The sequence below is a fragment of the Cynocephalus volans genome, chromosome 5 (assembly GCF_027409185.1).
Source record: "Cynocephalus volans isolate mCynVol1 chromosome 5, mCynVol1.pri, whole genome shotgun sequence".
Taxonomy (NCBI): Eukaryota; Metazoa; Chordata; class Mammalia; order Dermoptera; family Cynocephalidae; genus Cynocephalus; species Cynocephalus volans.
The window spans coordinates 125,684,093-125,704,953 of NC_084464.1; the positions used below are offsets into that span (position 1 = coordinate 125,684,093).

Below are 20,861 nucleotides of genomic sequence, written 5' to 3' on the forward strand. Positions count from 1 at the left end.
TCACAAGGGCATGGTCCTCACATCTAGTCACCTCTTAAAGGCCCCACCTTTCAATTATATTAATAGTATTTCTCACCCTCTCAACAGTTACAGTGGGGATTAAGCTTCAGTGAGCTTTGAGGAGACATTCAATCCACAGCAGATGTCTACAGATCCAGCATTTGGAATTCGTCATATGTGAAACACACCAGCTGACTAGTGCACTAATGCATAACAAATCAAGTTTTAGTTCCTCCTCTTTAATATGACAGGACAACCAAGGGATCATCAGATTTTTAAGAAAAGGGTCCAACAGGAAAATCAAAGACAAAAGAAAACATGACAGGAACTCCTCCAAGCATTCTCACTGGCTGTTCCCTCTGCCAGGAATGCTCTTCCCCATCATTGCCATGTTTACTCCTCTACTTCATTCACTGAACTCTGTGCAAATACAAAATACTGAGAGATCTCTTTTCTTACAATTGTACTTTAAATGGTATTACCCTTTCTCCTCCCACCACCCTATTCTTGGTCATTTGATGTCTTTACTTGAGTTTTTTTTTTTTTTTTTTTTTTTCCATTATATTAATCACTACACAAATGTCTTGATTTTTTTTTTTTTTTGTCCATGTCCTCCACCTCAAAATGAACACTTGTAAGGGCAGAAATTTTGCCTATGACATATAGTAGACCTTTGATAACTATTTTTAATATCATTTACTTACTTCTCTATTTAAAGAAAATAAGTAACTTGAATCAAACAAAAAGAATGTAGAAAACATAATTCTGAAATTATAATGCAGAGAACTAAGAAAACTTATAAACAAGAAACAATTCAAACAACCTAGTTATACTAAACAAGCAATTAGATAATAATCAGCTCTTAGAAGTTTGAAATATTAAAAATTAAAAAATAGCTCAATATTAAATTGGGAAGACTTAGTAAGAAAAAAAAAAATCCATGAGTGAGTAAAGAGAAATGTAAAATATGAACTACAGAAGTTTCTGTACTAACAGAAAAAGTGGAGGGAGGAAACAATTAGAGATATAGTGCAAGAATGTTTCCTAGAATGGAAGTAAAGGAATCCTGTATTAAAAGGCCCACCAGGTGCTCAACAAACTAAATGAAAAAGAAACCCACCAACGTTGTGCCTTTACAGAATTTTAGAACCTGAGCTAAAAATTTTTTTCCTCATGAATAAACCTCAAAAGTATAAAATGTAACTGAAACAAAGTGAAGCAAACATACATGTTTAGTCTAAAAAACAAAAAACAACATTTAACATTATTAATGGTATGTAAATATTTAGTGAAACTATAAAAAAAAAATTATGAGAACATTAATTCCAAAAGTATTAGAGTAATTATCTGTGAAGAGGGAGAGAGGAAAATAATATTTATTTATTTATTTATTTATTTATTTATTTTTTTTTTTTAAGTTTTATTTTGTCGATATACATTGTGGCAGATTATTGTTCCCCATCACCAAAACCTCCCTCCCTTCTCCCACCCCCCCCCAACAATGTCCTTTCTGTTTGCTTGTCGTATCAACTTCAAGTAGTTGTGGTTGTTATATCTTCTTCCCCCCCCCCCCCCGGTTTGTGTGTGTGTGTGTGTGTGTGTGTGTGAATTTATATATTAATTTTTAGCTCCCACCAATAAGTGAGAACATGTGGTATTTCTCTTTCTGTGCCTGACTTTTTTCACTTAATATAATTCTCTCGAGGTCCATCCATGTTGTTGCAAATGGCAGTATTTCATTCGTTTTTATAGCTGAGTAGTATTCCATTGTGTAGATGTACCACATTTTCCGTATCCACTCATCTGATGATGGGCATTTGGGCTGGTTCCAACTCTTGGCTATTGTAAAGAGTGCTGCGATGAACATTGGGGAACAGGTATACCTTCGACTTGATGATTTCCATTCCTCTGGGTATATTCCCAACAGTGGGATGGCTGGGTCGTATGGTAGATCTATTTGCAATTGTTTAAGGAACCTCCATACCAAGGAAAATAATATTTAGGAAGAGTTACAGAGGAGACATCATTTATATGTATTAAATGTTATTTTAAAAAATACTTCAAGAAAATATAGCCTAAAGAAGTTTTAATAACCTGGTTGATAGGTATAATGATATTATCATAATATTCTCTATATCCTTTAATATTATTGAAATATTTCACTATTTAAAACAAAAAGATACAAGAAACCAAAAGAAAGAAAGAATAAAAACAGGTTAAATAAAAAATTTTAGGAAGCAAGATGATATTAGACTTCTTAACCATAAAAATAGAAACTAGAAGATACAGAGAAATGTTCACTCAGTTCTGAGAGAAAAACATCTCCAATAATGAAATTCATATCCATCAAAAAAAATCAATTAACATAAAAACAAGATTAAAACACATCCGACTTAAAATCATTACCTATTCCTATTCTTAAGAAATGAGTAAATAATGTACTCTGCAAAATAAGAGAAGAAAGCAATTATGAGAAGGACATGAGAACTTTTAAAGAGAAATTACACCAGACACTTGTTAAAAATAGGAAGATATATTTTATTTGAACTACTACTGTAGGGAAGAGAGATTTCAGTTTAGAACTGACATCAACTCTAAAACAGGCAAGTAAGACTTTATTCAGGATTATTGCAATAGGTCAAGACCATTGCAATGGGGAAGAGAGATTGAAACAAAAGGCGGAGGATTCTTAAAATGCTGGACTGAACTAATGGAAAAATCCTGGAGAACATTAGGAGGTAGGCTGTCAAAGTCATCAGGCATCTGTATTTGCTAGTGGTCACTTATCAAAGTTGGCTCCTACCCTCCCAAAGTGTCTAAAATATAGGTGCTATCTTTCCTGACAATTACATTTCAAAGGGGATGTCTTTCTGGTCCTTGAGAAAGACATTCCTCAGTTGTAGAAAATTTGCATTTCAAAGGGGCAGAGAAAAAAATTAAAATTGCAAGATGTCTAAAGTAAATGCTCTAAGAAAAAGGAAGTCAGAGGCCTATAATGAGTAAGAAATCTGTCTAAAGTTTAGTCAAGCTGAGAGGAAAGTTAAGGTCATCTTGGTCAGATCTAGGATACTCGGATTCCACATAGGAGAGAATTAATGATGTTAAATGTCCAATTCTGGGCATCAAGTTCATGCAGTCTGATGAAAGCTAGAGCCTGTAGGATTCCAAGCTATAGGTCCCCTGGAAAAGAACAAACAAACAAACAACAATAAAAAAGAAACTGAATGATTTTGAAGTGTTGGACCATGTAGAAATCAATAGTAATGAGTTCTTACAGTACTATTGGTCAGTTTAAAGAGAATTAGTGGTAGATGTGCCACAGAGAGATAGTGAAAAATATGCCGCAAAATGTAAAGGAATCAAAAAAGAAAAAAGAAAGACAGCTGTAAAACCCAAAAATGCTCGAAGACTTGAAGATTAAACAGCATATTCTAAATAAGGAATAGGTCAAGAATAAATCTCAAAAATTTTAAAAATTTTTTTGAATTAAATAAAATAAATAATGAACCAACTCCCATGATAAAAAAAAAAAAAATCCACTCCCAAAATAACAGTATTAATTTATTCATGAAGCCAGAGCTCTCATGGCCTAATCACCTCTCATTAGGCCCCATCCTTTGACAGCATTGCATAGGAGACAAAGTTTCCAACACATCCTTGTGGGGGACACATTCAAACCACAACAAAATCTAACAAAATATGTACAATATCTATATGAGGAAAATCACAAAACTCCAATGAAAAAAGCCAAAAAATAAGAAGAGAGATATTCTACCTTGATGGATAGGAACACTTGGTATTTTCAAGATGTCATTTCTTCCCAACTTGATCTATATGGATTCATCACAATCCCAATCAAATTCCCAGCAAGTTATTTTGTAGATATTGACAAACTGATTCTGAAGTTTATATGGCAAGACAAAAAATCCAGAACAGCCAACACAATATTGAAGGAAAAGAACAAAGTTGGAGCACTGACACTACCCAACTTCAAAATTTACTACAAAGATACAGTAATCAAGACAGTGTGGTATCGGAGAAAAAATAGATGAATATAACAATGGAACAAAATAGAGAGCCCAGAAATACACTCACATAAGTATAGTCAACTGATTTTTGTTGAAGGAGTAAAGGCAATAAATACAATGGAGAAAAGATAGTCTTTCCAACAAATAGTGCTGGAAAAACTGAACATCCACATGCAATAAATAAATAAACCTAGACCTTACACTCTTCACAAAAGTTAACTCAAAATGTATCACAAATATAAATGTAACATGCAAAGCTATAAAAATCCTAGAAGATGACATATGAGAAAATCTGGATGATGTTGAATTTGATGATGATTTTTAGTTGTGACACCAAAGACATGATCCATGAAAGAAAGAATGAACAAGCTGTCTTTTATTAAAATTCAAAATTTGTGCTCTGTGAAAGACACTGTCAAGAGACTAAAAAGACAAAACACAATTTAGGAGGAAATGTGTGAAAAAGACATATCTGGTAAAGGAATGTTATCCAAAATATTGAATCAAACTCTTAAAACTCAATAATAAGAAAACAAACAACCAGATTTTAAAATGGGCCAAAGACCTTAGTGAACACCTCACCATAAAAGATATATAGATGGGAAAGAAGTATATAAAAAGATGTTCAACAATTAAATTAAAACAAGATACCACTGCACACCTATTATAATGGCCAAAATCCAGAGCAGTGACTAGATCAAATGCTGGCAAGGATGTGGAGCAGCAGGAACTTTCATTTACTGCTGGTGGGAAGGCAAAATGGTGCAGCTACTTTGGAAGACAGTTTAGCAATTTCTTACAAAAGTAAACATATTCCTTCCATATGATCCAACACTTGTGCCCTGTGATATTTACCCAAATGAGTTGAAAATTTATGTCCACACAAAACCTGCGCACAATGTTTACAGCAGCTTTATTCATAATTGCCAAAACTTGGAAGCAAACAAGATGTCTTTTAGTAGGTGAATTGATAAACAAACAGTGGTACTTGCAGATAATTGAATATTATTTGGTACTGAAAAGAAATGAGCTATCAAACTATGAAAAGACATACACGAACCTTAAATGCATGTTACTGAGTGAAAGAAGTCAGTATAAAAAGACAATATTCATACGATGTCAGCTATGCGGCATTCTGGAAAAGCCAAAACTATAGAGAGAGTAAAAGAATCAGTAGTTGCCAGTTGTTATGGGGGAGGGAGAGATGAGTAGGCAGAACATAGAGGATTTTTAAGGCAGTGAAAATATGATTTATGGTAGTATAATGGTGGATACATGTCATTACACATTTGTCCAAACCCATAGAATGTAATACACCAAGAGTGAATCCTAATGTAAACTATGGACTTTGGGTGATAATGATATGTCAATGTACATTCGATTGTAACTAATGTGCTACTCTTGTGGAGCGTGTCGATAATGGAGAAGACTGTTGGGATGGAACAAGGGGTGTATAGGGAAATTTCTGTATCTTCCACTCAGTTTTCTTGTGAACCTAAAACCACTCTGCAAAATAAAGCCTACATTTTTTAAATGTGAAGGGATTATTAACTCCAGGGATAACAAAAAGTTACACAAGAAAAAAATTGCTGTCATAATTCACTATTTGGCTCAGCCATAAAAATATTTATATAATCATAAATTCTATATTATTGACATAACCAAATTTTAGGGAAAATTATACAGAATGGTGGTAAATACAAGGTGAAATATGTGGTCTAAGAATGCTAATTCTCACCTTCCATAGTAGCAATCAAAAGATAATATTTATTTATGTATTTTTATTTTATTTATTCCTTTGTTAATTGAAACAACTGATTATGCATATTTGTGGGATACAGAGGTGACTATCAGTATGTGTGTGCAACACATAATGATCAAATCAGGTTAATCATTCTTTGTGTCCATTAATCTATTTCTCCTTAGCCCCTCCCCCACCTTCCCCTTCCCCCTCTAGTAACCACAGTTCTGTTCTCTTTTTCTGAAAGTTCAACATTATCGTGACTCACTCTTTCTCTCTTTCTTTCTTTTCTTTCTTTCTTTCTTTTCTTTCTTTCTTTCTTTCTTTCTTTCTTTCTTTCTTTCTTTCTTTCTTTCTTTCTTTCTTTCTTTCTTTTCTTTTCTATCTTTCTTCCTTTCTTTCTTTCCTCCCACTTATGAAGGAGGGCATGTGGTATTTCTCTTTCTGTGTCTAGCTTATTTCACTTAACATAATTTTCTCCAAGCTCATCCGTGTCACTACAAATGGCAGAATTTTATTCTTGTTTATGGTGGAGTAATATTCCATGGTGTATATATACCACATTTTCCTTATCCAGTCATCCATTGTTGGGCATTTAGGTTGGTTACATATCTTGGCTATTGTAAATAGAACTGCAGTAAACATGGGAGTGCAGGTATCCTTTCAACATGGTGATTTCCATTCTTTTGGGAATACACACAGCAGTGGGATTTCTGTATTGTACAGTAGTTCTCTCTGTAGATGTTTGAGAAACCTCCATACTGTCTTCCATAATGGCTGATTTACAGTCCCACCACCAGTGCAGAAGGTTCCCCTTTCTCTGCATCCTCTTCAGCATTTGTCATTCTCTGTCTCATTGGTAATAGCCAGTCTAATTGGGGTTAGATGATATCTCAATGTGGTTTTGATTGGCATTTCCCTCATGATTAGTGATGTTGAATATTTTTTCATGTACCTGTTGGCCATGTGTATGTTTTCCCTTGAGAAATGCCTACTCAGCTCCTTTGCCCATTTTTTTAATTGGATGAATTTTTTTTTACTATTAAGATGTTTGAGTTCCTTGTATATTCTAGGTATTAATCCCTTGTCAGATGTATAATTTGCAAATCTTTTCTTGCAGTCTGTAAATTATCTTTTCACTCTGCTGATTGTTTCTCTTGCTGTGTAGAAGCTTTTTAGTTTGATATAATCCCATGTGGGGTTTTTTTGTTGTTGTTTATAGATAGTAATTAAATGATAAATAAATAATGTCAATATGAGCATAATATTTACAAAATGAAAGTAAATATTTAAAGAAACAATTCCAAAAATAAAGTGTTTGCCTTTCATCAGGATATTAGGAGATGGAAAAACCTGGGCAGAGAGTACTATTTTTTATTATTAGTTTTATGGTAATTATAATTTTAAAAACAAATATTCTAGATAGTGAGTAATATAGAAAACAAAGAAATAAATATATGAAGTAATAAAACGTAGGACTTGTCATCTATACAATATGGCTCAAGTGATCTTTAGAAATTAAAGTTCAGTGCTATAGGTTGAACTGCGCCCATCCCACCCACATTCATATGTTGAAGTCCTAACCTCCAGTACCTCAGAATGTTACTTTATTTGGAAATAGGGTCATTTCTGATATTAATTTATGAGGTCATTACAGTGGGCTCTAGGCCAACATGACTGGTACTTTGTTATGGCAGCCCTAGTAAACTATCACAAACACTAAATTAGAAAGAAGAACTGAAGATGGTTCAGTTCTCTGTTAAATCTAGCACAACTCCTTAATATCCTTGAAGTCTAAGAGAAAAAAATCAAAGATACCATTCAATAAGTGGTAAAATTTTATATAAAAATTTTGAAATTGTTTATTCCTCTTAAGAAATTAGTATTGGGAAAGAAAAGATCATATTGTTGAAATAAGTGTCCAAATGAGGCACTTCCTCATGTATTGTTTCCTGGATCACTAGCGGCCATCTACATTTTTTGTCCCTTATTCTTTGCCCTGTTTTAATAGAGTGTGTGTGCTTTATCATGACAAGCCTCTTTTTTTGGCAGTAGTAATTGGCAAATAAACACTTCTGATTCTCACAGCTCTAATGGGCAGCAAACTGTGCCTATATCAATGCTTTTCCAAAGTTACCTCTGCAGCTGTAGTGATCAACTGTCCTGGTGTGCCAGAATAAAGGGTTTCCAAGGACAAGGGATTTCCATTGCAAAATCCATGACAGTCCTGGACATAACAGGACAATGACCTATCTGAACCATTGCTATGTCTTAAAGCCAACAACATCACTGCAGTGCTTTGGGCTCTGATCCCTATGTGAGATAATAATCACCCCAATAAACTACTGTGTAATTGTTACTGATTTGTCTAGTTTTATATGAAAAACAAATCTTGTTTTAACAGATGAAGAGCAATAATATAATAACCAAGTTCTCAGTCTTAGAAAATCCTCCTTACCATTTTTTTAAATGGAATCTCATGGCTAGTCATGACTGCCTGTGAGAAGGGAGGTTTACTAAGACCTTGACCTGGATACATGAGCTATCACCAGCTATTCGGGAAGCAGATTATGTTCTTGCAAGACTGTCCAAGTCTGGCTGTGCTCACAATCTAGTCTCTTGTTGGTTGTCTTTTTCTTTTTCCTCATAGACCCCAGTGACTTATCCAGTTTGCTTTGGTAACCAAACATTAAATGATGAAGATTCTGTGAAAAAATAGAAAACATTACTCCTTTGCAGTGATTGTCCCTGCAAGCCTACCTGTGGACTTGGCTCTTCTGCTGCCACTGGAGAAAACACATGGAAAGCCTCCTATTTTCTTCTTATTCACAGATGATAAAAAGTTATCCAAAGTCACTGTAGTTCTCAAAACATTCTCTGTCCAGACGTTAATGTCTCTTTGGCATTTTTTTTTTAATCCAAATTTCATTCAAAATTAAACTTCTCAAGTTGCATGTTCCATTCTTGATGTCTTCTGTTTTACTAACTTACTCCCTCTCTATCTCACAATTATTATATGAGCTTTCAGACCCCTTCATGCTTGGAGTTCGAAAAGGGAGAAAATATAAGGGGGCAGAAAGTCTCTTACAGATGTAGGTACTCACCAGAGTTTGGTGGGTGATGAAACTAACTCTTTCTAAAGACATTTTTCTGGGTTTTTCAGAGACCTTGACTTGCATTAAATATCTCACTTGTAAGTACATGATTTGATTGGTGCATCTTCCCTACTGATTCTATTATACTTCCTCCCTGAGAACCTGGGAATATGTGGCAGTACAGATTCAGCCATTATCACCCCACCAGCTGGTGTTCTTGGAAAGCACTGAGAAAGCCTATGAGGGCTCTCTCATGATGACCCCACATCTGCTCTCAAGGATCATTACCTTAGACCCATCACATGTAGCAATGCACTTTCCTTTCAAATACTGCCTACTTTCCATTTGGCCACAAATCAGGTAGCTGTAGTATCAGGCTTTATTTTAAGATTTGTCAGTCCTGAGTCAGGCACTAGATGCTGTGTCTCCCAAGGGGTACTTTGAAGCCTTCCTCAATAGGCTTGAGAAGAAGAGAAATCACACCACCACCCCTGCCCTATGCAACCACCACCTTGGAGATGATGACATTCATAGCACAGCTTTCTCCAAAGGAACACTCCTTCCATCCAATCTCCAAATTCCCTTGCCATTTCAACTCAAACCTTTCATATGTTTACTGTGAGTGTGTGGCTCAAGGTCACAAAACATGATTTAAGACATCCTCTATAAGGTCTGCCTAGTCAATCTAGCACGTCTCTTTGGAATAAGACTAGTTGGTCCCTGTTATCTGTGGCTTCAACTATCACTGAAATAGTTTCATTCACCACCACTGACCCCCTTTCTTAGAATTTATCTTCCGTCATGACTTCCTGAATAATAGAATGTGTTTGACGCATTCTCTTTAGCCATCCTCTTCCTGGAAGACAATATTTGCCTGTATGCTATTGATAGATTCACATTAGTGTATGTGATTGCAAGTGCTCTTGGAGCAGAAACTCTACCTTTTATTCCATTTATAGCTGTGCATCACTTAACATGTGAAATTTTCTAGAGTTGTTGACTTCTTATCTCCACCCTGTAGAAACTTGCTAATGATATTTCCTAAGAAACATTATGACTAATTTCACAGTAGAAATTAACAAGATTGAAGAGACACTGATTTGCTGAAATAAGAGGAAGGAAAAAAAACAATAATGTTTTATTAAGTAAAGATCTTATAAATTCTAGCATTAGTCACATTATGTTAAATGTTGCCTAAATGAGGTGCAATTTTAGAACGTAAAATGTGCAAAAAGTAAATATACTAAGGGAAAGGAAAAGTACAGCAGATCTATGATAGCATGAACTTCACTTGATAAAACAGCTTAATTTACTACCTTTGTAATATTTACAAGCCCTAAAAGGTAATGACTCTTCAGTGTTAAAATTAATGTAAATCAATAGTAATTTTTCTAATAAAATAATTTCATCTATATTATTGTAGTCAGGCAAACTTTCGTAAGTGGAATCCATAGACACATAATTACTTTAGATGCTTCCTTGCTGTCTGTAAAATACAGTATGGAAAGGGGGAAAAAAAACCCACATTTCCAAATGGTAAATTCAAAGCAAATCAGTCCCAAATAAGCTAACTAACATTTATAAAGTAATTCTTATCCTTATAAATTGCCTTCTTGCAGGAAACAGACCTTATCCTGACTTTTAACATTTCAATGCACCGATCTTGGTGGATGGAGAATGGACCAGGATGTATGGTGACGTCAGTGACACCCGCCCCAGACTGGGCCCCAGAAGACCATCGCTACATCACAGTCTCAGGGTGTTTTCTGGAGTACCAGTACATAGAAGTGGCTCATAGTTCCCTCCAGATTGTCCTCGCAGTAAGTGTTGACAGCCAACCACTCTTCTAGTGCTTCTGGAACTGTTTATCTCTGAGCAAACTCAGTGCACACAAATGAAATCTGCGGGTAAAGTGTGGCCTTTTTGCTTTCTCTTTATTAAAGCCACATTTCATACGAACTTGTCAGGTTAAACCAAGCCATCCCCTGATTGACTGTGCTGATTTTTGTCAGCAATCAGTAAATAGCCTTTGGCATCATCAGTTTTTACATTAAAAAATCCAACCAGTCAAGATATGATTATTTGGTTTTTGGTAGACTTTTCCAAAGATTCTGGAGGAAAGATCAGAGGGTTTTCACAGTTAATATCCTACAATACCCAGATTTTAGGATTTCAACAGATATTTCTCCCAGTGTTTCTTTCAGCTGTGCTACCAGCATGGGGATTTTCTTCTCCATTTGCACTAACTCCTTCTTTCTTCCTCCAGGTACTTTCCACCACCTTTTATCCCCCACCTCTTTTTTCCAGAACACTTCAGCTTTTCTATAGATTCTACTTCTAGACTTTCATGCCCATTTTTCACAGTACTGTGCCAATAAAGAACCCTCTTTCTACCAGGAGGCAGTAGGAGGTATAGATAACATATCTGTATAACATATGCTTATGTTATATAAAATATAGGGGTTTGGGTTTGGTTGGTTTGTTTGTTTTTTGGCAGCTGGCTGGTAAGGGAATTATAATCTTTGACCTTGATGTAAAAATACCACACTCGAACCAAGTGAGCTAGCTGGCCAGCCCAAAATATAGTATTTTGCATTGTCTTACTATGATAAACAAAAGCATCCTTTTATCATAAAGACCTTTTACTAAGACTAACAACATAATATTGTGGAATTTTTAAAGTTAAGGCAACTTTATTATACTTGAATCCATTTATTCATTTATTCACCCTACATATGCAGAACTACATATATTTTTCTTAGATTCCATGTAGATCTGCAATGGCAATTGATGTGCATAGTGTTTAAATTGTTAGTGGCAAATAATGCAAATAGAATCTGCTTTTTACCTCTTTCTTCCGTTAATTACTCTTGGGGTGATATTGACTCATAATTCTTAAATAACATGAAATAATAGGTTTTGGGTAGAATGGCTCCAATTAGTTCACATAAAACTCTTCTGGAATTAAAAATATATAACTGTGAGTGTGTGTGTGTATTAGATTATATAACTAATATATAGTTATGAGATTTCTAATGGGATATATATATTATGATAGGCTAAGTATGCCATGTTTGTTAGAAAACACTTCTCCTATCTATGTAACTAAACACCATAAAAGGTTATTCTTGTGTGCTAGCAGGAGGCTCTGCTAATCACTGTCACTAAGGAAACAAAGCTAGTGGAGAGCCACCATCTCAGTCATCATGTAGAGGATCCACATTGGCACATAAATGCTCCTCCTTTTTGCCCTAACTGTGGAAAACCTCGTTGTTCACAGTCCATTGTCCAGAACTGTCACACAGTCCCATCCAATCACAAATGGCCCAGAAGGAGGGAGAACTGCAAATGTTTGAAGGTCAGCATAAATGATTTCCAGAACATTTGAATGACGTTCTTGGCCAAAGCACTGAGTAATCTCCCTTGAATATGTCCAGCCTGAGAGGCTTCTTCAAATAAACAAAATCTTCCTTAATAGTTTTAAACTCTAAAACTGTTCATTTCGGTTATTTTAAAATAAAGATGTTAGAGTTGGTGGGATGGAAGTAGTTATTTCATTATTTTAATCCAGTTAAATCGAGTATTCATTCTCACATGGGAAAATTGAAATATTTCTGGTATTTGGGGACAGATAAAATGTCTTCATATATATGTGTTAAAGGTTTTAAGCAAAATATTTCTTTCTTGGAACTCCCTTTTTTTTACTGTACCCACCACATTTTGGAAAACCTCCACCTTTATTTTGAGAATGATGTAAAGATACAGTGTATGTGTGTGGTTTGTTATATATAACTATTTTAGAGAATTATTTTAGTGAGTGTATGTGTGTAAACTATATTCACAGACTTATTAAAGCCCATGTAAAATTTCAGCACACAGCAAATTTGCTGAAAAATACATTCGGGCATAAAAGCATATGTTGAGGTTGACAAGCTACCCAAAGAAAAAATATTCTTACATAAGTAAAAACCATCTTTAAAGGCAAGGTGGCTAGAGTGCAAAGAAGATGGATGGCTTGTCCCTAAGAGCAGATGTGACCAATATTTCAGGCTACTGTCTCTCACTTCTCCTGTCTACATTGCCCCCAGTGGAGAGGAGAACTGTGCAAACTGTCTCAGGAAGTGGCATCTTTACCTCTCTCTTTTCCACCTGATCTTCCTTCCAAGGGGAATTCTTCTTTTGCAGTGCTGACTGTGGGACACCTGAGAGGTATTCAACAACTGTGTACCTAAGCCATTACTTGGAGAAGTTTCAGCCCACTTTCTGCCTTTGCGTTTGCTATTGTCTAGCCAGCCTTGGGCTGAAATCGTATGCTGCACAGAAAACAGCAAATCTCAGCTAGATTTTTATAATGTAAACCAAAAAGGGCTTATCGAGAACAATTTGCTCTGCCTGGTTATTAGAAGCCCTCCAAATAAATTTTCCCTCAGTCATTCTGCACATGTCTGCTGTGATGATTAAATGATGAAATAGTGTCTCAAATCTTTTCTCCTCTTCTTTTGTGTTACACAAATCATCCCCCTGATAATCCAATGTTCAGTTCAGTCTGGTCTAGTGAACACTTCCTGAGTGCTTGTCCCTTGCTGGCATCTAGAAAAACAGAGATGGCAGGATTCCTGACCTTGAGGATGTCACAGTCAAAAATGGAACAAGATTCCTCCCGGTACAAACCAGGTGCAAAGAAGCTCATTTAGGGGCGGTGGTAGACAGAGAATGCAGTTTGTGCAGCTTGTGGCATAATCTTGGCTTCTTAGTTCCATTCTGCTTTTTGTAAAGTCAGCTAAACTCTCTCATTCTCATTGTTTTCATCGGTCTTTGAAACTGCCCTCTCTTCCAGGCTATCTGACTTTGATCTGCTTTCATAAACTGCTGCTCTCCCAGCTACCGCTCTTGATTAACTCTAAATCTCTCCAGCTCTTTTTCTGCACCTTCACTCAGCCTTTCTTTCACAGATTCCTGACCCTTAGCATGCCTGTCACCCCGTTGTTCGGTTTTCTGCCAATCAACTCCTGGCTGATTTTGAAATTAGCATTCACAAGCCACACATTTGCATCACACATACATAAGCTATCTCCCATCTACAGCCAAAAGAAGACAAGTATAATATCCATATAATTGGGAAGAGGGGCTATTAATCACACTGCCTCCAGCCGAGCAGAAAGAACTGCCAGAACACCAAAATGATAAGCCAGGTGTGAGATTCGAGCTTTCTCCTCCTCCAGCAACATTTTGTTCTAGTTAGTATCAAATATTGCATTCGAAAGGAATACAGGGTTGCAATTTTAATAAAACCAAAAATTTTAAAAATCCACATTTACAAAATAGATAAAATAAATGTGTGGGGGGTGAGTGAGGGAAGAGATCAGCAAGAGGGATGGTGTCATTCACATCACAAAAGACTTAATCAGATTTCTTCCAACAATATGTGATTGGAACTGCACAGATTCCAAACTATGTTCCCATAAATTAAATCTTTGGACTGTGTAACAGTCCTGTGAGGACAGCAGACCAGGTTAAAAGCCTTTCTTTCCTAAGATGTATTAGCTATAAATAGGGACAATGGACATGCTCTTGTACCAAGAATGGGAAATAGCCTTCAAACTGAGTGCTGGCACCTGCTGACCGTTCATGAATTCCTGAAGTCCACAAATTCAGACTTGTTCAGTGGAAAGAATTCTGTGATTGATTAGCTATGTCTGCCATGAGTGAGGGGAGTGGAGATGCATGTGCTTCACATTCATCATGCATACATTATACTTCACTTCCTGTAACCAACATAATGAAAAGGGAGTGTGTTTTACAAACAAATGTACATAAATGATACAAACAAATGTACATAAATGATACTTTAAGGGAAAACATTTATTGTAATAACTGAAGTAATTACAAATGTTCAAATATATGTTAAAATTCCAAATAATTCATTGATTTAAAAAACCTCTTAATCTCTCTTTTCTCTAGCCACATCCAGAGAATCAATGTTTCTAAATTTAATACGAACCTCTCCAACCAAAGTTGCTCGTTTTTGTTTTTCACACTTTATTTCGTTTACTTCCAACACACTTCTAAATTCATGGCAGGCTGACTATTAATTTTTTTACAAGACTAGAGGAGGATATTGGGGAAAATTGTAAATAAGCTTCCTATTTCCTGCAGCCATTAAAGTTGGCTTAGAAACTGTATATAAATAAGCAGGGAAATTATAGAAGATATTAGAAAAGGTCTGATACTTGGTACATGGCTTGTAGCTAAATATAGGTTAGTAGTCAAGTTCATCCTTCAGTTATATCTATTCCCTATTCGGAAACTCTGTGCGTTGTACAGTGTATGAAATGATGAAAATCATTGTTGAACAGATCATAGTAAAAAAAATTTTGCACATAAAATATGTGCCTTTGGATCAACAAAGTCATAGATGTTTTCAATTATTCCCAGTTAAAAATTTATGTTTGTCACTTGGCTTGCTAAGACATGATGAAGAATACCATTGGTGAAGAAATTTTCCAAACTTTGAATCCCTTTATCCAAGTTGACTTGAGGTTGTGTCGGAAATGTAGTATGGATATATCTTAGGATATTGCTGATGTATGTGCTGTATGCATGACAGTGGCCTTATTGCGTACCTTGCTCCTTTAATCTGGAAACACTCATTCACAAAGATTTGACTGCTAAAGATGTGGGTTCCGATTTTTATGTTACCTAGGACATTGCCATTAAAATTGTAAATATTAGATCTAAGTTGTGAACTTGTGTTGTTTTAAAGGGATAAATGATATAATGTGATGAGTGAATGATATGAGCTGATACCCAGCTACTGCTGCATTCAGAAGTGATATGGTTGCCATGGGGATATCCTTTGTTACGTTTATTTAAACTGAAAAATTAAGATAACTTTTTAAGACAAAAAGTAAGTACAATTTGGTCGATTTGTTTCACAGTGAAAAATTATTTAGTCATTAAAGTTATGTTATTGATTTTGCCATTTTTCATAAAATAAATTAGCCAGATGTGTAGCTCCACAGTTTGACAAAAATATAGTCAAAGCACATGATTTCTTAAATTGGCAAAAACATTATATCAAAAACATATGTTGAAATTAAATAATATTTCAATATTTCCCAAACATTTTTTTTTCATATACATGAGGTTAAACTGGGTACCATTAAGAGATAGAATTCGGAGAATAATTAATAATTTTTTGTTATGTCTTGGTACTGTTTTTGGTATGCTTCCAAATTGGGCAATTTCCAATTCTTTCTCTCATTAAAATTGAAGGAAAACCTAATAGATTTGTCAGTTGGTACACTATTTGAAGTAATTTTTGTGATAATTATGTGAACTGTGGCATGCAACTCACAAGAAGTTGCAGGAGTTCAGTGACATCATTACAACAAATGCCACCAATACTTCCCCATTTATTTAGAAAACAAGGTTTTTCAGTGCTTAAAACTAAACAAAAAACAAAAAAATCTAGAAAGTAGATCATGTTGACCTCTGCTTCATTCTAGTATTAACAAGAAATTTATTTCAAATAAAATTTTATTGTGTACCTATTTTAATCATTTTTTATAATAGACTATATAGTTTTGATTAATTGTGTAAAGTTGCAATTGTGAGAATAACTCAAATATGAATATATTTTTAACTCTTAATGCCTTATGGATATGGGAAAGAAAAATCAAATTTAAATTTATACATTTTTAATTTAATGTATACAAATTTATACATATATGTAAATTTGTTGTGGAGAAGTATGATAGAATGATGAATATAAAACTTTCAAGTATAAAAACATTATATTAGGATAAAATTCTGTGGAAGCAGTGGAGTGGAACTACAAATTCAAAAAGAAAAGGAACTACATGAAATTTATGATCCTTAAACAAGAATGTATATATGTGTTTTTAAATGAAAGAAGGTGAATTTCAAATCACAGTGGTATTCAAATTTCATTGGAAATAGTTAAAAGAGTAACATAATAGGTCTTTTTAAAATCTATTAAAATTTTTAATGTGCCAAAATAAACAGACCTTTTGTAGTCATTTACACTAGTCCATCATACTACCCAAAGCAATCTACAGATTCAATGTAATCCTTATCAGAATCTCATGGCATTTTTTACAGAAATAAAAAAAAAAAATTCTAAAATTCATATGGAACCACCAAGTACCCTGTATAGCTAAAACAATCTTTAGAAAGATGAACAAAGCTGGAATTATCACACTTTCTGATTTCAAAATATGTTTCAAAGCTACAAAAATTATAACAATATGATACTAGCACAAATATAAACATATAGACCAATGGAACAGAATAGTGTCCAGGAATAAATCCACAGATTTATGGGCACCTGTTCTTTGGCAAGGTTGCCATTGAAGGTAATGATAAAAAAAAAAATCAAGGATCTATTTCAAATGTACATAGTTTTAAAGTGAATTTTTTGTTTAATTCTTTCAGGATATGTGTGTGCAGACATGAGCACTACTCTAAAGCAGTGGTTCTCAAAGCTGGCTGAGAATAGAAATTTTCTACTCAGTTGTTTAAAGGCTTACTATAACATGACCTACTTCTGGAAATTTTGTTTCCTTAGGCCTGATATAGGGCTTAGTCTTATGTAATTTTCAAAAATTTCACCAGAAATGTTAGTGCCTTCCCTTTCTGTTCACTACTGATCCCTCTAAATGTCCTGAACGCTTGGAAACAACGGTGTCTGGTTAGGGAAGACAATTCTCTAATACCAAAACGGTGTCACAGCTCTAGTTGCTCCATCAACTTTATTCTGGGCCCACAGGGTCATTTCCCTTCCAGGACTGCAGGGCAAGCCCATTCCATAACTAGCCTATTATCGGATAATAAATCTGTGTATCTACACTGTGTGTACTGTATTTCCACACTATATAGTGAGTTGGTGTACATGTTGTATGGAAAACTGAGCCTTCTGATTCCTAGTCTAGTGTCAAAGACCATACAACGGTTTTCTTCCTAGGACGAAACTGCTGCCTGCAATGGAAAATGGACAGAGTGACAAGCACTCAGCTTCTTCCCCAGCTCCTGTGATGGTCCAACAGCTTTGTTGCTGGCTTTGATTTTACACCCACTGCTCCAACTCTAGTTCTCCTGGGTTCTCAAAAACAGAGACATGTTTGTCAAAGAGTACTAATCCAATAAACAAAATAAATGAGATTTGTCTTTCTGTAACATAAGAATAGTTTAAACAAATATTACAAAAACATGAGAAGAACCAATTATCAATGTAAACAGGGAGTTTTCCCAATGACAAGGTAACTGCAATAGGAGAATGAACGTGTGGTAAATAGAATTGGGAAAGAACGTTTCTGGGCACAATGGAGTGCTGCAAAGCACATATAAATAAGCAAAGTTCTACAGCCTAATTTCAGAACCTCAACTAGATCTATTCCTGAGTGGTAAGGAATAATATTGTTACCACTGGGCACAAGTTTAACTTTCTAATCTATTCTCTATTCCTCTAGACAATAGTAAATTCATTTGAACGTTATCCCTTCAGAGTATAACGCCCTGAAATTTTATCCAAAAATGTCAATTGAGTTTTGGTTAAAATAAATACTTAATGCCTTATGGATATGGGGAAGAAAAATCAAATTTAAATGTATACATATTTAATTTAATATATACAAATTTATATGTATACGTATATTTGTTGCAGAGAAGTATGACAAAATGAACAATTAGTTTTCATGCTCTTTATTTTATCATGTTACTTATCATGCTCTTTATCTTTTTTCAATTTATTACTGAAAAGCACCCTTATAAATTGTTGAGTAGTTCTGTGAGCACATGAAGAAACTGAGTGCAAGAACTTAAACAGCCTCTAAAGTCAAATTAAGTGTAAGGTTTTTTTTTCTTTTAATATTCTCTAATATTCCCTACATGCAAATTTAGAAATATAAAGTAAAATATTCACAGTCTGGGAGTAACAATCCCTAAATCTTACACCCAGTTGTATAATAAACTATTTTGTAATTATGGACTAGATGAGATAATGTTTAAGAAATTACCTTGGAAACAATAAAGGTAATATTATTTATTTTCTCCTTAGCTCACTTTCTTCTATTGCTCATTGAGAATACTGTTACCTTTTCAGAGCAACTCACAGTAATATACAAAAATGAACTAAATCTTACTAAGTTTACTTACTCCCCAGATAGAACTGTGATTCTTAAATCCAGTGTAAAACTATTTAGTGTCCTGCATCACCAGCCTGCACAGGGGCAAGTTTTATCCCATATCAACTGTTATCAGGGCAATATCTGCTTCTATATGTAGTGTTTGAAGTTGAAGCACTTGCTTACCCCCAAAGCATATCACTTTATCTATGGGAATGTTTGGAAACATCATGGAATAAAAATACCAATACATTTAAGATGAGAGTAAGGATTATAGGCTGCAACAAATCACCAATAATTGGGTTTTCTTTAATAATATGAGATTTAAGTTGAAATTGTCTGCATAAAGCATTGTGCAATGAACCATGTACAATCCCATTTTTATATTTAATTTTATAACTATAAAATTATTTTAGAAAGAAATAAGTGAAGTATATTAAGTTGTAAATTGTTTCAGAAATAAGTATATTAAAATATACTAAAATATACTATTTTCCAAAAAATATTATAGGCTGTTAGCCTTGAATAAAAGGTTACCATCTTCCTTTGTAATATACAATATCATTGTCTCTTAGGATGTCTTTCTAGTCATGATTAATTATTATAATATGAAATTCTTAAGAAATAAGTCTTTGAGGGCAATTTCCTCTTCACGGGAACTTCTAAACACAGTGATAGAATAATAATAGCAGGCTGTGAGTGTTTTCAAATAAGAACAAGGCATTCTCAAAGGAAGGATATAAATATGATTTATAATGACAGCTATAATATGAGGGATAATTTATTGTTTAGCATGTTACGTTTGAATGAAAAGGAATAAAAATATGGGCAAACATACTTAAGCTAAATTGTGTTTACACAGTAGAAAAAGAACCATCTGTGATATTTCTTCTGTACCTTTGGTTTTCCCATTGTTATAAATAGGGTTTAAAACTCTACGATTCTCAACCCACCCATTCTTCTACACAGCAGGGTATGTGTTTCCTAGTCTTTTTTTTTTTTCTTGCTTCTTCCTCCGCTCGTGGCATATCCTGGCTTCATTTGTCCTGACTCTGCCACTTGTTCCTCTCTGACTCTTGTCCTGACTGCCACTCATTGTGTTCATTTCTCTCACGCAGTGACCCCGAGAGTCAAGACCACAACTGTTCACACACATGTTTATCACCTGTAATCTTTTCCTAACTTAATTCATAATATTATATTTTATAATACTTAATGAGGCAGTTTTTTTGTCACATGATTGTTTTGGTTAATGCTAATTGCAAACATTGCTGCACAGTCGTGGACTGAAGTAGAGATTGTCATGAGTTGCTGTCCTCTATTGATTCTCAGAAGCTCCACCTCTTAGGTTTGGCAGCTTATTATCAGCAACTTTATAAGTACAAATTGTTCCTTTTCCTCTCACTCTCCGGAGTCTTCCAGTCATTCATCTTCACTTTCCCTACCTGTTTTTCCAAAACTTTATTGATTTCCTTATCACAGAACTGTGGGTAGGTCCCCCCCCCTTTTTGTTTTCATTGCTAAGTTTTACATCTCATACTTGCTGTAATTTCATGTCATCCTATTAGCTGAATGCTATGTTTAGGTTGATTTAGTCCTAACATACTATATTTTACCATGAAAAGCAATTTTAACTGAAATTATACTGTGAAGTACAGAAAAGTTCCATGTCAGTGATTCAATTGTTGTTCATGTATTCATTTTCAGCAATGGACTTATTTCACAATCTTAGGAAAGTTTGTGTTGCTAACAATTAAGAGTAGAGACAAATTGTCAAAGGAAGCATGACATTAAAAATATAATGAAGAAGTGGCCAAAAATTGATGGGAAAATGTGTTTGGCCACTCCTTTA

The 20,861-nt window shown here is 34.6% G+C and overlaps 1 protein-coding gene across 1 annotated transcript in view; it reads left to right on the top strand.

The window, feature by feature from the left end:
- Positions 1-20,861, top strand: part of NKAIN2 (sodium/potassium transporting ATPase interacting 2) — a 560,600-nt gene that overhangs the window by 375,328 nt on the left and 164,411 nt on the right. The window contains exon 4 of the mRNA XM_063098355.1: positions 10,484-10,684. Within this exon, the coding sequence (XP_062954425.1) occupies positions 10,484-10,684 (201 nt within the window). The remainder of the gene's footprint in view (positions 1-10,483; positions 10,685-20,861) is intronic.